The sequence below is a fragment of the Tribolium madens genome, unplaced genomic scaffold, assembly GCF_015345945.1.
Source record: "Tribolium madens isolate multiple individuals breed KSU strain unplaced genomic scaffold, Tmad_KSU_1.1 Scaffold_7;HRSCAF=85;Tcas5.2_LG10, whole genome shotgun sequence".
NCBI classification, from domain to species: Eukaryota; Metazoa; Arthropoda; class Insecta; order Coleoptera; family Tenebrionidae; genus Tribolium; species Tribolium madens.
In genome coordinates, this window is record NW_025401050.1 from 5,268,123 (window position 1) to 5,285,035 (window position 16,913).

At 33.4% G+C, this 16,913-nt stretch overlaps 3 protein-coding genes across 3 annotated transcripts in view; 2 read left to right on the forward strand and 1 right to left on the reverse strand.

Moving 5' to 3' along the window:
- Positions 1 to 162: 162 nt before the first annotated feature.
- On the forward strand, positions 163 to 1,100 carry LOC123009983. Its single transcript, XM_044406584.1, has 4 exons — positions 163 to 408; positions 456 to 730; positions 782 to 932; positions 976 to 1,100. The coding sequence occupies exons 1-4, from the start codon at positions 209 to 211 to the stop codon at positions 1,007 to 1,009; spliced, it is 660 nt and encodes a 219-aa protein (XP_044262519.1). The 5' UTR covers positions 163 to 208; the 3' UTR covers positions 1,010 to 1,100.
- Positions 1,101 to 2,951: 1,851 nt separating this feature from the next.
- Positions 2,952 to 7,487, forward strand: LOC123009938 (transferrin). Its single transcript, XM_044406526.1, has 8 exons — positions 2,952 to 3,080; positions 5,083 to 5,185; positions 5,232 to 5,371; positions 5,421 to 5,699; positions 5,745 to 5,902; positions 5,951 to 6,950; positions 7,003 to 7,133; positions 7,184 to 7,487. Exons 1-8 carry the CDS (start codon positions 2,999 to 3,001, stop codon positions 7,418 to 7,420), a joined length of 2,130 nt encoding a protein of 709 aa, XP_044262461.1. The 5' UTR covers positions 2,952 to 2,998; the 3' UTR covers positions 7,421 to 7,487.
- Positions 7,488 to 7,729: 242 nt separating this feature from the next.
- Positions 7,730 to 16,913, reverse strand: part of LOC123009838 (somatostatin-like receptor F_48D10.1) — a 16,617-nt gene continuing 7,433 nt past the window's right edge. The window contains exons 2-4 of the mRNA XM_044406382.1: positions 11,760 to 11,971; positions 10,605 to 10,761; positions 7,730 to 8,828 (exon numbers count right to left, since the gene is read on the reverse strand). Coding sequence (XP_044262317.1) covers positions 7,935 to 8,828; positions 10,605 to 10,761; positions 11,760 to 11,959 — 1,251 coding nt within the window. The 5' untranslated portion in view covers positions 11,960 to 11,971 and the 3' untranslated portion in view covers positions 7,730 to 7,934. The remainder of the gene's footprint in view (positions 8,829 to 10,604; positions 10,762 to 11,759; positions 11,972 to 16,913) is intronic.

Genomic DNA, 16,913 nt, shown 5'->3' on the forward strand with positions numbered 1-16,913 from the left:
GTATTTGAGCACCAAAAAAAATATTAAAATTGTCTCCACGTGCGTCCGCATTGTTTCCGCCACCACAACGCATGACAATGTTATTACGATCCACTTAACTATTTGTTTTGAATATAAAAAAAACTTCCGAAACAAGAGTAGGCCAATGTTTACTTTACTCGAAAATATTTTTTTGAATCATTGTTTAAGTAGCAGCGACGCTGATAACATGTTGGTGATTTATTTGATTTTCTTGGGGGCGGGCCCCATTTGGGGGGCTAAAGACTCGTACTTGGAGGCGTACGAGGCGTCGCATAAAGGGCCCCAAAAGACAGATCGCGAGTACAACGAGATGTTTCCGTACCCAGGACCCCCCAAGTACACCTACGGACCCCCCTCAGCCCCCGCGTATGGCCCTCCGTTGCAACCGTAAAACTCCAAACTGTGATAAAAGTGGTTTAATTGCGGTGTTTTAGTTACCCGGTGCCTGTGTACGGCCCCCCGGCCCCAGCCCCCATCTATGGGACCCCTCATGGCGTGTTGGGACTTTTGGATAAGTTGAAATTTAAACTGGATTTGTTCACTCTAGGAAAAATTTTATTAAAAATTGTTCTTTTTAAAAAGTTTGTGAGTTTTGTTGCTATTTTGTGTTTGTTGCTTTTTATCCCCTATTTGAAACATAAAGTGGATGGGGGAATGCCCGAAGGGGGCGACGATGATGACGAGGCAATGCGGAGCTTTAAAAATCAAGGTTTGTGTTTTTGTAATTTTTTTTGAGGCTATTTTTGTTTTTTTTTTCCAGCTTCTGACAAATTTTTGGATAATATTAGCCAGTTTGTGGTGGGAGCCATTGATAATTTTTCGCAAAAATATCAGGGGGAAAAATGTGACAATTTCTATTGTAGGACAAGGAAAATTGTGCAAGAAATTGACAATAAAATTACTTATAAAAAGTAAATAAAAAAATTAAAGGGCTTTTTTAATAATTTTTTTTAGGTTGGCTGGCCTTTATTTCAAGGATGCACAATAAATTGCCATCAGCCACTTTTAGTATGTTATTTATTACCAAATTTATTTATTTAATTTATTACCAGTACAAATAAATAATTAATTTAATTAGTTGCAATTGTTTTATTTAAGTCCCTCGCCTCTTTAGAAAAAAAGTAAAAAAATAATAATTTCAATTGTTTTCATATTATTGTTATTGTTTTTACAACAAAAAAAATCATTCAGTTATTTTATTTAAGTTGACCCTCTAACAATATTTTCTCAAAAAAAAAACTCAAGCGTTAAAATTATTGTCATGTATTTGTAATAAATTCAACTTTTGTATTTTAATGACAAATAATTTTAATTGTTTTGTTTGCCCCCTTTTCATGATAAAAAGTAAAAAACATTTACTAGGTATTTGATACTTGATAAAAGTCCATAATTTTATTGTATAAATTTTTTGGTTTAATTTATTAAAATAGCCCCTTTTCCACTTCAAAAATTAAGAAAATATTTGTGTCTACAATTAAATTAAATAATATTTTATAATTACATAATTAATTAGTTTTTCTTTAGGTTTATTGCCCTCTCAGAAAAGAAATTAAAATAAAATTTTAATCATTTCCAGTCAACAAAAAAAACACAAATATTTATAAATATTATTTAATTTTTTTTTATACAGGGTGCGCTACTTCTCGCGCCCCAGAGAAAAATGCCATATAAGGTAAGATATCAGGAACATATTTATAATATTTATAAAAGTTTCGAAGTTTAAATTTTGCACTTTGACTCTATTTATTTCTGTTGGAAAAAATAATTTTTCAAGTTTTTTTGCTACAGGCTATTAGAAGAGGAAACAAGAAAGCTGTATTCTAAATTGTAACTTTGTTTAATGTTATTTGTGGCTTTTATTGGCAAATTTTTTGTCCCTTTACTAAATAATTGTAAAAAAACATATACAAGATCATCAGTATCATTAAATAGATATAAAAAACGTCAAATGTCAAAAAATATGTCCAAATTTTGACAGATAGAATTTTTTAAAGATTGTTTCCATGTTCCTGGAAACTTGAAATTTTTCTCTGGGGCGCTAGTTTTGACGCATCCTGTATAATTTAATAAACACCTCCCTCCCAATTTTTTATTAAAAAATGTAAAATAAAATAAAAAAGTTGTTAATAAAATAAGTTCTGTCATTATGTATTATAGTCACTACTATTTTTTACAAAAAAAAAAAAAATTATAAAATATAGTTAGCTTAAATTAGCCCCCTGTCCCCTACAATAGTCAATTTTTAAACTTATTTGTTTGCAGTAATTATTATTATTTTGATTGTATTTGAAATAAAAATTATTTTAATTGTTTTGTTTGCCCCCCTTTTTTTAATAAAACCCCTGTTTTCTACTTGTCGTAAAAATACGTAATTTTGTGTTATACAACCACCACAAGTAGAAATTTTGGCCCCCTTCAAAATTAAAAGAATTTTTTTTGTCCAAAATCAAATTAAATAAAATTTTATTATTAATAGTTTCCTAATTAAAAATAATTGGTGATTGTGTTTTCCTATTATTTATCGCAGTATCCTTATCATTAATTTGTGTTTTCCAGAATCCTTAACTCCAACCTTGATTTGACACGAATTTTTTTCTGAAACCAGGGAATTACCATTTATTAATAATTTTTATGTATTCCAGTCACAAGATAACGTCTTGACTCGCATAAATAATAATAACATAAATAATTAATCATTCAAATGCAATGGCTTTCGTTAAAAATTCCCCCACAAAATGAAAAAAAATTAAAAAAAACACTATTGCGATTTCAGGTCAAAGCTCTCGCTTGTGAAGTGACTTCAGCGTTTTTTTTTTTGTTTTTTTGTCGATACAGAGATGTCCCCCGTCTCGTTTTGTGCCCCCCTCCTCAGCCTCCGCCGCTGCATTATTTACATTTCCACTACATTAAAATAATATAAAAGCGAAAAGACAAAGAAGTTGTTTACAGTCTTGGTCGAGACGTGAAAGTGTTTGAGATGAAGATCGTTTRTCTGGTTTTAGCTGTGGGGCTGGTGGTCCAAGCGAGGAACCTCGTGAGGAGAAACACGAGAAATGAATGTAAGTAACACTTTCTAAGTCAATTATGCACTCAAGGACGCTAGTAGAATTTTAATTGAAGGAAAAATGCATTTTTCGCGAAGAAATTGCAGGTTGGAGAGGTGGTACCACGGTGGTACCATGGTGGTACCCAGCGTCCTGCAGTGTACCCGTTTCCGTACTTCCTTTTCTTCTAACTATTTTTTTAAAAATAATTGTTTTGCAAGTACCTCTGTAGTACCCATGGTACCAACCCGTGTAAACATTTGTTATTACATACTATGTTTATGATACTATAATTATTATTTTGAAAAATTGTATTTTTTTTTAGTTAGGGATTCGCAGTGGTACCTTTTGTGGTACCACTTGTTCATGTACTCGTAAGAACATTTCCAATGAACGTTTGAAGTAATTTTGTGGTCGTATACTTCCTTTGATGCTCACTAATTTAAAAAAAAAATATTTTTTACAAAAAATATACAAACGTGTGGTACCTTTATAGTACCCATGGTACAAATTTTTTAGCAACATTTTTAATTATTTGTTATTTCTTTTTTTACTATTTTTTACAGTACCATGCTACAATTTCCAAAAATTATAATAATTTTTAATTATCACAGTGGTACCTAATGTGGTACCGAGTTACGGTGTATTTATTTATGCAGACATTTTCAATAAACGTTGTTTGATATACTTATAGGTAATTTTAAAATCAAAAAAATGAAAAAAGAAATGTGAAAAAAAATTGGTGGTACCATTGTAGAAATGTACAGAAATGTGATTTTTACAGCAATTTTTGTTTTTATTTTTGAATTTCCGTTACTAATTTTGAYAGAAAGTTTTAATTTTTTTCTCATATAAATAAGTGGTAATAGGATACCATTTTGGTACCTGTTAAAAGCTGTTAACATCCTCAAATTTATTGCAAAATAATTGTTAATTGTGTTTTAYTACCCAGCTGAATGCATTTTTAATTATTTTTTTTAATTTTATTGTTTTTTGTGATGGTATATACCACTGTTACATTTAAAAAGTTTTTTTAAGAATTAATTAAAATCGAAAAAACGTTAATTTTTTTTTTCTTAAAAAAATATGATGTTCAGTGTTTTTGTTAAAAGAATTTTGGTACTTACTATTGTGGTACTACTTGTCCAAACATTTTGAAATTTTTCTTAAAAAAATGTCGGTAGGTACTACTTTGTTTTCCTTTAAAAAATAGTTTTTTCAAATTTTTTACAAAAATGTTCAGTTTAATTTTTATTAATTTTTTTGTGGTGCTACTCTGCTTTAAAAAAATACAGTTTTATAAATTTAAAATAAAATATTAGGTAAACATAAGAAAACTTGTTTTTGGTTAAAAAATGTTCTGATGTTTATAAAAAATATTTAAACTCGTGGTACCACTGTGTGGTATTTATTAAGGAAAATACTTGTACATGTATAGTACTCTTGTAAGAGTTCAAAAACTATACCTTTCGCATAAAATCAACATAATTTGAGTTTGTTTTAAACTAAGTGGTGTTGGTACTTGTAGTGGTACCAAGTAAAATTTTTGTTTTCAAAATAGTACCTTAATTAAATTAWTTAAATAAACAGTTTTTACACTTTGAAGGTGGTACCACTCCATATTTTTACAAAATAATTTCAGTACTAAAAACGTGGATTTATGGTACCGCAATAACGTAAACAATTTTCAGAGGCGGTACGCGAAATTCGGAGAATTTRGTACCATTACSATCACAAGTGGTACCATAAAAAATGTAAATAATGTATCACGCCGGTTTTATTTTGCTTTTTTCTTGTCCAGCAAGTTCAAGGATGCCATCAAGTCGCCAGAGAAAGTTAACCGTTTTGCTTTATTTTACACAGAACCAGTCTTGGTAATACCAACRGCGAATTTTTCTTAATTAAGTCGCAATTACAACATTGGTACTTTAATGACCTACAAATTCCGATACTAACTTCAATAATAATTTAACAATTTGTATAAGTGGTACCAGTACCATTGATGCTCAATTTTTAGACAAAATGTGCGTCCCTGAGCACCTCCTCGACCTCTGCCAACAAATGTCAACTCAAGAGACTAAAAGCTCGGCGAAAATAATCTGCATTCCAGCACGTGACCGGTACCACTCTCCCTTTTTACGACCCCAATGACCCCTTACATTCCAGATTTGAGTGCATTGAAAAAATCAAGCAACGAGTGGCTGATTTTGGTACCGTCGATCCTGAAGATATGTACATCGCGGCCAAAACGCCCGAACAAGATTTTGCGATTTTTGAAGAAATCCGTACGCGGGAGGAACCTGAAGGTACCACCTATACCCCCCCACACACACACTCACTGAACCATTTTTTTAGCTGAATTTCGCTACGAAGCCGTTGCTGTGGTTCACAAAGACTTAGACATTCGAGGCATTGAAGGGCTAAAAGGGCTAAACTCGTGTCACACTGGCGTGGGCCGAAACGTGGGCTATAAAATCCCTTTGACGAAATTGAAACAGAAGGGGATCATTGGGCTCTTGAACGACCCCGAACTGAGCCCACGTGAAAACGAATTGAAGGCTTTTTCAACCCTATTTCACAAAGCTTGTATTGTTGGAAAATGGTCACCGGACCCAAAAATCAACCTGGAGTGGAGTAAGTAGCCCAGATGTGGTACCACTCTCTTATAATGTCATTTAGAGAAWAAGTACTCGAATTTGTGTGCCCTTTGCGAAAAACCGGAAACTTGCGACTATCCTGACAATTTTTCCGGGTATGATGGTGCCTTAAGGTGTCTCYCACACAATGGCGGACAGGTCGCGTGGACTAAAGTGATATACGTCCGGAAATTCTTCGGGGTACCACTCCGGGTACCACCAAAACCCTTACTAAATATCGTGTTTTAGCTCKCAGAAAAAAATAAGGAAAATCCGGACAACTACGCGTATTTGTGTCCGGATGGTACCAAGGTACCCGTCACTGGTACTCCATGTCGGTGGGCGGCTCGTCCCTGGCAGGGCTACATGGCCAACGCTGATGTGGTAAAAACTGTTYATGAATTGCGACGAAAAATCGAAAATTTGGACAGTGTTGGTACCAAAAACCACGCCCCTTGGTTGGAGAAGGTACTCGAGTTGAATGACAAGACGGTACCAAAAGAGAACAAGATCATATCACCTGGTGATTATCTCGACAAGGCCAACTATACTGATGTGATCGAACGTGATTACGGACCGCCTTTTAAAACTGTTAGGTTTTGCGTGACGTCACATGAGGAGTACCACAAGTGCCAGGCTTTGTCCCAGGCTGCCTTTTCGCGYGATATTAGGCCTAGGTTTGGCTGTATTGAGGAAAAAACACTCGAGGATTGTATGAAAACAATCAGAGACAACGCTGCTGATATTATAACCCTAGATTATGGCCAGGTTGACAAGGCCCGACGCGAGTACAACCTAGTACCAATCGTGGCCGAGCAGTACGGTAACCTAGGAGGATCATACTACGCTGTTGCCGTGGTCAAAAAGGGCTCAAAATTTGCCTCGTTCGCCGATTTAAAGGGCGCAAAGTCCTGTCATACGGGCCTGGGTCGTACTGCAGGGTACTACGCCCCCTTATACACCCTAATCCGTCTAAATTTAATCCCCAAAACGAGTTGTCCCTACCCCAAAGCCTTGTCGGAGTTTTTCAATGCGAGTTGCCTCCCGGGAGCTAAAGAAATCAAAGACGGCTATGGTGAACGTCTGTGTGACCTTTGTGGTGGGGATGTTGARAAACATGACGTCACTAAAAAGTGCAATCTTGACTCCAGTGAGTCATACAGTGGTTATACAGGAGCCTTCAGATGTTTGGTCGAAGGTGGGGGGGATGTAGCGTTTGTTAAACACGTYACAGTGTCTGGGAACACAGGTGATTGGCTATGACACGCCRCCAAACCGGTTTATTAATTGATTGGTTACAGATGGTCACAATCGGGAAAAATGGGCGGAGGGTTTGAAATCCGGCGATTATGAATTGTTGTGTCCCGATGGTGGGCGTAAACCAGTTGACCAATACGAGACTTGTCATTTGGCACACGCCCCACCCCATATGGTACCACCAGTGAGTTAACTCCGCCCTCAATTCTAACAARTGTGTTTCAGGTCGTGACAAGTCACTCGAAAAGTAATTCCGAAATTGACGAAATTCGCAATTTYTTGATTTCGACGAGTAAACAATATACTGAAAYGCCAGATTTGTTCAAATTGTTCGGTACTTTTAACGGAAAAAAAGATTTACTCTTTAAAGATTCGGCGACTGGATTAAAATCGGTCAGTGAAGAGTCCGAAATCGAAAAAGAGTACTCGAAAGTACTCGCAGTTGTCAATGGATGTGCTTGAGTGATTTTGATTTTTTAGGTTAATTGTACTTGCCATAACACTTTTTTTAATAAATAGTTCTTAAATAGTTGGCTTTATTTTGTTTCGGCGCAAAAATTTGAATTCAAACAAGAATTTGACTAGTAGTAAGAGTGGTAAGGAGGTATAGACCCGCCTTCATGTGATTTAATTGGTTCATCTTAAACTTGAAGGGGGAGGAAACAAATCAGAGAAAGCTTCTCGCTGTGCCAACCCTTCCGATAGTGACACGGCCCCGCCTAGCCGTTCTGTGATTGGTGTAGGAGATTCTGGAGGGGATAAAAACAAATCTCCTATCATATTTTTTATTATTTGATATAAAACGAGAAATATTTGTTTTATTTACATAAATATTGACATAATTCTCTGGAAAAAACACTAATTGACTAAATTCACAATAAATGTCTTTTTAATAGTTAAGATAGGAATAACAACGCCTACTACCTATCCAAGCACAGCCATTCCTCAGTCACAGCCTACTAGAAACAGTCCCACTTCAATTCTCACTAACTGAATTGATGAAACTTTGCTTTCGTGTCGTTTTGYTGGCATTAACCCGCCCACTAGATGTCTGTTCTTTTTCATCTTCGTGATTTCGACACCACATGCGCACCAAACACGCGCGAAAATTATCCGAAAGTACTCCATAGACCACTGGATTGACCAAAGTATTCAAAAACGCTATAATCAAAGCAGCTATGAAATGGTGCGATCGTAGGAAAAACCCCCGATCTTCATTTGGTCGACTACCATCTATATATATCAAAAGCATGGCTAACGTGATCGGGAGCCACATCACCAGTACTACCACCACATTCAAGAAGAGTACTCGCACCACCTTGATGTGTTTATTGAGTCTAATTTCCTCGTGTTGACTCAAGGAACCTTGACGCCCATTGGGCGAGACCATTTGGGTGGAGAATCGGCGGGGCCATGGTACGAAAATGTCAGACATGCTCAGTTCTGATTGGCGGCGACCTTGACGACAGTCCTTGACCTCCATCGCGCTGACCATGACGCAGGAACTCGCCCATGTGTTCTTCGTGGAGATGATTTTGTGGAAGATGCGTTGGTAGTGGTAGACGAGGATTACCATGGGGAGGAGACAAGCGAAGACTACCACTGGCATGACYAAGCAGGCCGAGAAATGGATGTTGGAGGATTTGGGGAAGACCAAAGTGCAGATTTTGCTATGGTCGTCGATGGGGATCTCGCGGAACCATAATGGGACGGGAATGAAGACGATGGCGGTGGAGATCCAGATGGCGAGGGAGGAGATGGAGGCTTGGGAGGGGGTGATTTTGGAGCGGTAAGGGGGGACCACAATGCAGCGGTGGCGGTCGATGCTGATGAGGGCGAGGGTCCACAGGAGCACAATCCCCGAGACAAACTAGAAAATACATTTTTGAATTTGGTGCCAAAAGGGGTGTGGCCAAAGCCACGCCCACAAATTCTGATTTGCTACCAAAATTTTATAAATATTAATTAAGAAAAAATTAAGATTCTAACCATTAAGAAGCAAAAAACCGTATTTAAGCCCCACCTACGTCATGTAACGGAAACTTTTTGAACTTGGCTCCAAAAACGGTGTGGCGAAAGCGACCGTTAATTTTATATCAAACTTTTTACTTTTTGAAAAATTAGTTTAAAAAAAAACGTACAGAAAATTAAAATTCCAGCCAACCAATAAGAAGCAAAAATCCGTCTTTAAGCTCCACCCACATCATATGACTAAAACTTTTTGAATTTGGCGCAAAAAAAAGGTGGGCAAAACCTCGATCACGAAATTTGATTTGCTATCAAAATTTTTACGTTTTTACACAATAATAGAGAAAAAACTAAAAAAAAAATAAGATTCCAACCGACCAATAAGAAGCGAAAAACCGTGATTAAGCTCCACCTACGTAATGTGATTGGTRAATTTTGAACCAATAAGGGGTGAGCGTGAGGGGTGAGCTAGACCCCACCCACGTGTTATAATTAGTTTAAACCTTGTTTTAAACAGTTTGGCAAAAAGACTAATAAAATGACAAAAATTATTTTATGCAAAAAATCACTCTTTTGTCTCCAACTCGTTAAACTGTTCACACATCACTCCAACCAATCAGTAAGAACCAAAAAACCATAATTAGGTTCCACCTACGTCATGTGATTGAATTTTTTTGAATTTGGCGCTAAAAACGGTGTGGCAAAAGACCCGCCCATTGATTTAATAGGTATCAAAATTTTGAAAAACTAATTTTAAAAAACTTAAATAAAAATAAGATTCTAGCCAACTAATAAGAAGCAAAAATCTGTCTTTAAGTTCCACCTATATCATGTGAGTAGAAGTTTTTAAATTTAGCGCCAAAACCCCGTTCACAAATTTGATTTGCTTTCAAAATTCCAAAAAACGTGATTGCGCCCCACCTACGTAATATTAAACCAATAAAAAACATGAGGGGTGAGCCAGCCCCACCCGCGTGCTTTGATTAGTTTAAAACTTTTTTAAACAGTCTGGCAAAACTAATAAAATAAGAAAAAACTAGTTAAACTTTTATTTCATCAAGTTTGGCACATCTGGCGGCCGTTGACACCCCAATTTGTCAAAATGGCCCAGTAAACAATAACAGGAAGGAAAGCGATAGCTTTGACCTAAATTCGCAATAAAATACGATTCCGGGCCCGGAAACCCGGAACAAACACCTGAAAATTCCGGTCAAACATAAATTAATCTAAAATTAAGTTAGCGAAAATTGTCTCAATTGAAACAATTGCCATGTATTTATGCACCGCTGGACGTAATATCTCTTATAGATCAATATAAATATTTACGAAACAAGGCTGCCAACTGTGCAAAATAATCACAGGTTAATTGTACTGTTAACCTTCAAACTGTATTTATTCGTCCGGGAAACGACTGTGTATTGTTTTGGCGGCCATTTTGAGTCGTAAAAACGCYKTTAGTTGCTGTTTTAACTAATCACGTGGGCGTGGTTTTGAGTTGTCAAATTTAAAATTTAGCGCTAAATTCAAATMTAGTTTGCTCTGTTGATCTTCGAAAKGARTGTGTATTGTTTTGGCGGCCATTTTGAGTCSTAAAAACCCAATTTTAAAAAAGCGTCACGTGGGCGTGATTTCGAGCTGTTAGATTTGAAAAGTGGCGCTAAATTTAAAATGTGTTTACCTCCATGTAAGGGACGAATTTGCAAGCGAAATCGCCCAGTTTCCAAGATGATACGATTCTGGTGTAWGCGACGGCGGGGATGGTGGCGGCGAAGAGCAAATCGGCCGCCGCCAAATTCAGGACAAAGCAATTCGTCACCGTCCTCATATCTGGGAATCTGGAAAAAATTATCGATTGCGTACAGGTCGAGCGAGAAAAAAAATCATTGGGATTAATGGGATTAAGTCTAGGATTTCGTGAATTTTTTTCAAGATTGTGGGGAGATTTTAATCTGAATGTTGGCAACGTTCCGACACAATTAGGGAGAAGATTTATCGACGGGGAAAATGTCGAAAAAAATTAATGTATGTGTCGTGAGGAAAATATGTGGAAGGTCTGAAAGGGAAACTGAAATTTGTTTTCTTGTGTTTGAAATATAGGAAACTGAACACAAAAAATAATTTTACTTTTATAATAAATATTAAAATTATAATTTTGGCGCCAATTTTTACGACCAATAAAAAAGGCGGAGGTGTGTCCAATGTCTGGCCCCGTGTTTTGGTTGGTTGATAAGTAATTAATGAAATTCGCGAGATTTGAGGCTTTTTTTAAGTTTCGACAACTTAAACGCGTGTTTATAAACATTACCAACCCAAGGAAAATAAAGAATCAGTCTAGGTAATATAAATAAAATGAAAAATTATCTCTAAACCAATCTAAACACCCTTGACTCGCTTAAATTTCTWTGACGTCACAAATTACCGAAATAAAAACGACTGACCTCAATAATTTCCGCTTTTTCTCGCTCAAAAAAAAAAATAAACAATTAATCAAGTAGCTACATCCCCGAAATAATTAATTCAAATTATGAAAAATTGTATTTGGGTCGCGCGTTAAATGGCGGATGAACGATAAAAGTTCGCCCTCGTTGGTAAATGGCCCGTCGAGAGGGAAATTTCCATTTTCCCGGTCATTGGCCCCTTTGCATTTCCATCGAGTCCGGTCCTGCGCGCTCTAAAAATACGCCTCTTGAGTAAAAATAGAGCGTCGGTAATTAATTGGTGGTTCAACTCGAGACGATACATCAACATCAAGTGGGTCTTGGCGTATCGATTGTTTTTTCATAGTGTGTCGAAGACAGGACAGGATTGATGGGTTTTSAGGACCGACTCTTACCTTATGACGCAGATGATGATGGAGGTGTTAGCAATGACAGAAATGACAAAGATGGAGAGAAAAATGGCGGCTTCGATGGCGACGTAGTTGAGTGGTCGGCCGTCGAATTCGGAAAAATAAGTGAAGAAGTAACGCTCGCCCCAGCCACTTGATGTGTCGTTGGCGAACACGTAGGATGTGTTCCAGGAATAGTCGGCCATGGCGGTGTTAAACTGAAAAAAACATTAAAAGATTAAAGATTATCTTTATCGTTTCTTAAGATCATCAAAGACATTGAAACTAAGAATCCTTTTTAGTATTTAAAAAATCTTGAAAAAAAATCTTAATATTTTAATGAATTACCCCACATCATTTGACTAAAAGTTTTTGAATTTGGCGCCAAAAAAGTGTGGGCAAAACTGGTGGTGTTAAACTGAAAAAAAAATTAAAAGATTAAAAATTATCTTTATCGTTTCTTAAGATCATCAAAGACATTGAAACTAAGAATCCTTTTTAGTATTTAAAAAATCTTGAGAAAAAATCTTAATATTTTAATGAATTAGATAAGTTTTTGAAATGAAAATTTTGTTATCCAAGATTATGAAATTATTTAAAATATCTTTGAAAATCTTAAAAGTTTAAAAAATCTGTTTATACCCTCTAAAAAATTATTAAAAAGATATATTATAAGATTCTCTTTGATTCTCAATATCATGAAATTGCTTAAAATATCTTAAAAGTTAAAAAAACCTAAGTGCAAATTATTAGGAATCTGTTTTGTTTGAGAAGTCTTGAGAAAAAAACTTAATTTTAATAAAATTATCTTCAATACTTTTCAAAATGCATAGTGAAATTGTCTCAACAGATTTTCAAAGATTCTGAATGTTATAAAGAAACTAGAAGATTAAAGAATCTGTTTTCATTCTTTAAGAAATCTTGAAACACAGTTTTAAGTATTTTGAAATGAAAATAAGATTATCGTTAATGTTTGGTAAGATAATGAAATTGTTTCGAGGGTTTTTTAAAGATTTTGAAAATTATAAAGGAACTAAAAATCTAAAGGCTCTGTTTTCATTCTTTAGAAATCTTGTCATATAATTTTAAGATTTTTTAAGCCAATTGTTTAAGTACCAGTATCTTAAAAGATATTGTTTGTTTTAAAAAATTCTTAAAGATTCTGGACGTTATAAAAAATCTGTTTTTGTTGAAAAATTTAGAATTTGTTTTTACTTATTAAGAAATCTTGTAATATAATTTTGAGTGTCTTGAAATAAAAATAAGATTATCTTTTTAATGTTTTTTAAGATAATGAAATGTTTCAACAGATTTTCAAAGATTCTAAAATTTCTAAAAAAAAACTAAAAACCAAAAAATTAATGATTATGTTTTCACTCTTTAAAAAATCTTGCAATATAACTTCAAGATTCTGAGTGGCAATTTGATATCTTGAATGACATTATTTGTTTTAAAAGATAAAGTTTTGGTTTCAGATTTTTCTCAATTTTATTTTAAAAATCTTTACAGACTAAAGCACAAGATCTTAAGATTTTAGCATCGTTACAGCACTTTTATAAAATTTCACAAAAAATAAAATTAGATTTAAATAGAAATTATTAGAATTAGATAAAAATAGACAAATTGTGAAATCATGGCCAACTGGAATATTAAAATTAAATATTAAACAAACTTGAGCAAGTTTTGTTTATTTAAGTTTCCGTCACATAAATCAATTTTCTTCTTGGATATGCGCAAAAACCTAATACACGCGTAGGCTTTGTCCCAAATCCAATTCCCAAATACTTCACATAACCGGAAAATTTGATTTTCTTTGTTTACAAACATTCGTTTCCCAGTTTTTTCAAACTTTGCTTTGTCGCTGTCAAATATTGACCGAAAAAACACAAAGTGAGGTTATGTAAACTTTAAAAAAATATGGCGGAGGCGCCGGGTAAATCCCACTCAATTGTTTTTTGTTTCATGGCCAGCTTTTCATCGATGTAACTCTAGTCTTAAATTAACACGAATTTGAAACTTTTTAGACGCGTGTAATTGAATCATAGAAAGGCGGCGTGGAAATTATTTGATTAGAAGTTCTTTGTACATTCTGTAGAATTGACATTTTGTGAGAGCAAAGACAGGTTTTGTTTTTTTTTGGAAAATTCTATAAAAACACCTTTGCAAGGAAAGCCGCCTACGATCCGTTTCATCGCTTTCCTCCGGCAGTAAAAAATCCATGAAATTGCGTGTAATTGAATTTCCTTTTATTTAACTCAAACCTATTCATAAAATTTCCGTGTTTTTTCCCGTTTTTAATCGAATTATTTCTTTGAAAAGATTAAACTGAAAAGCTAAAGTTTCACCAAATCAATACACTCCAAATTGGAGTCTCTTAATTAGTCGATTTAAACGTAAACAAGGTGTGAACAATGTGACGCATTTGAGTGTATATTTAGTGAATTCCGGGATCGAATTTTTCGTAATAGAAACGGATGACGCCTTTACAAAATAACTAGTGACATAGACAGACTTTTCCATCAATTTAAAAGTTTTAAATTGCGATAAATTGACCGGAAATGTCAAGACGCAAAAGAGGGGAGATTGCAATTTATTGAAGTATATTTTGCTACAATGTTTTAGCAAATATTTTTAATTTTTATTTTAAATTGCTGGWAAATAACCACTTTAAATGGCTCACATAGTCTGTAAAATTGTATAAAAGTAACTCAAGCAGTTTAGAAGTAATTAATAGATTTTAATTTTTATCAGATAACTTTATCACCCCGTATATTCGTAACAAAGCTTTAGGACTATTGTTTATTTAATAAATTAGTGGTATTTTTTGATGTAAAATATGTGGTTGCAATTTTTCGCAATATTAAAAAACAGCCTGTATCTTTGATTCAGGGTGTTTTAGTTAAAAATTAACTATGGCTATAACAAATTAGCTTAGAACAAAGTTAGCTTTTTTTAATAAACATTTTTTTTAAGAAAAAAACAATTTTAGCGTCTTTGTCTGTTATTTCATGATTATTTTAAAACAATAAGTTTTTTCGACTTTTCTAAATAAGTTTTAACAATGAGGTTTTTTAATTTACTTGAAAATTCCGACTTTTTTTAAAATAATAATCTATAAAGATTGACTTTTAAACGTTTTTAAAACTTTTTTTGTCAATATGAAACTAAAACTTTTTAAAAATAATGTTATAATCTTAAAAAATTAATGATAATTGGATTGTCAAAATTCCGGTTGTTTCAAGACTGTAGCAATGCTACTTTTGAAGATTGTCTCGMTTCCAGAACATTATTTAACTTAACATTATTAAGTATCTTGAAACAGAAAATCTTGAATACTAATATTATAATCTTAAAAAATCAAGATAAGCAAGTCATGATTTCAATTTTGTTTCATTGATGTCAAAATTTTAATTTCTTATTTTATTATTTTTTTAAGATCGCAACAACAATCTTGAAAAAATCAAGATAATCACTTTCAGATTTCAAAATTCTCTTATTAATATCGTTACAACATATATTTCAAGTATCTTTTAAAACTTAAAAGTACGAATTTTTGAAAAGATATCTAAGATTGAGACAATATTATATTAGGATCCGCAATTTTTTTCGTTGGTTTCAAGATTTTATAGTCTTAAAAAATTAAAGATAATCGAATTGTCAAAATTTCTATCTTTTCAAGACTATGTCCTTTATCTTTTTTTCTTTTATCTTTTAAAGATTGTCTCGTTTCCAGAACGTTATTTACCTTAACATTATATTCTGTAACTTAAAAATATTTTCAGTATCTTGAATACTGATGGTATAATTTAAAAAAATCAAGGTAAGCAAGTTATGATTTCAAATTCCTCTCATTGATGTCAAAATTTCAATTTCTTATTTCAAGAATCTTTTTCAAAACTTTAAAGAACTAAGTTTTGAAAAGATGTCTAAGATAAATTTTTTTGGTTAGTTACAAAATTTTATAATCTTAAAAAAGACAATTGAGTAGTCAAAATTTTTGTTTTTTCAAGAGTATAGCAATGCTACTTTTAAAGATTGTCTTGTCTCCTAAACATTATTTAACTTAACATTATTTTTATAACTTAATGTTTTGCAGTATCTTGAAACAGAAAATCTTGAAGACTGATATTATAATCTTAAAAAATTAAGATAAGCAAGTTATAATTTCAAATTCTTCTCATTGATGTCAAAATTTTAATTTCTTATTTCAAGAATCTTTCTCAAAGCTTRAAAAAACAAAGTTTTGAAAAGATGTCTAAGATTGAGACAATGATTATCTCAAGATCTTAAAGCTTTACTTCAATTTTTTTGATTAGTTTCAAAAATTTATAATGTTAAAAAATTAAAGATAATTGAATTGTCAAAATTTCTTTTTTTTCAAGACTATAGCAATGCAAGATTTCAGCGTGTAGCTTCTACCACAAAAATTAATCCCAAAATTACGACTAATAATAAAATTGCAATTTTAATTTTGAACCAACGATTCTAAAGTATTGAAAATAGTGCCATTTTTTTATTATAGAAAACTGTAATTTATATTTCTTTTAACTTTTGTAACCCTCTCGCCCTTTCCTTAACTTAAGCTTAACTTCAAGCTTCCACAATTACGTCGAAACTTTTAATAGAAGCGCCCTAAGTCCCTTATTCAACAAAAAACTTCATAAGTCGGCTTTAATTCCCTTTGTTGGTTCGTGTTTAAAATATTTTTTCTCTTCTCCTTTCGTTTTTGGCGCAATAAAATATTAGTGCTCTTTGTGGTTTTGTCATTTTTTGTAAAAATTCGATTACCAACAGAGACACGAATTAATTATTTTGTCGCTGAACTAAATTAAGCATTGTGAAATAACACAAAGCTTTGAATCTCGCTTTATTAAAATAAGCAATAGCGAGCACATCTGAAATTAATTTTAGACGAACGTAAGTTGTTTCGAACAGGAAATCATGTTTTATGGAAGAAACGTGCTAATGGGAGAGGGATTTGCTGAATGAAATTCCACTCCCAATCGATTTATAATACTTTGAGGATTTTGGGGGATTCGGAAGGCCGATTTGGGAAAAGTTTCACACAAATACCGCTTGTTTGAACTATTTCAAAAAGTTTTTATACTGGTTTTATCTAATTTCAATTCCAACCCACTGAAAACATTTTTTTGTTATTAT

Bases quoted from the DNA above. Each gene is read 5' to 3' on its own strand.
- LOC123009983 (XM_044406584.1), top strand. From the start codon at position 209: ATGTTGGTGATTTATTTGATTTTCTTGGGGGCGGGCCCCATTTGGGGG. The intron at 409-455 runs GTAAAACTCCAA...GCGGTGTTTTAG, and splicing joins TATGGCCCTCCGTTGCAACC to TTACCCGGTGCCTGTGTACG. The intron at 933-975 runs GTAAATAAAAAA...AATTTTTTTTAG, and splicing joins AATAAAATTACTTATAAAAA to GTTGGCTGGCCTTTATTTCA.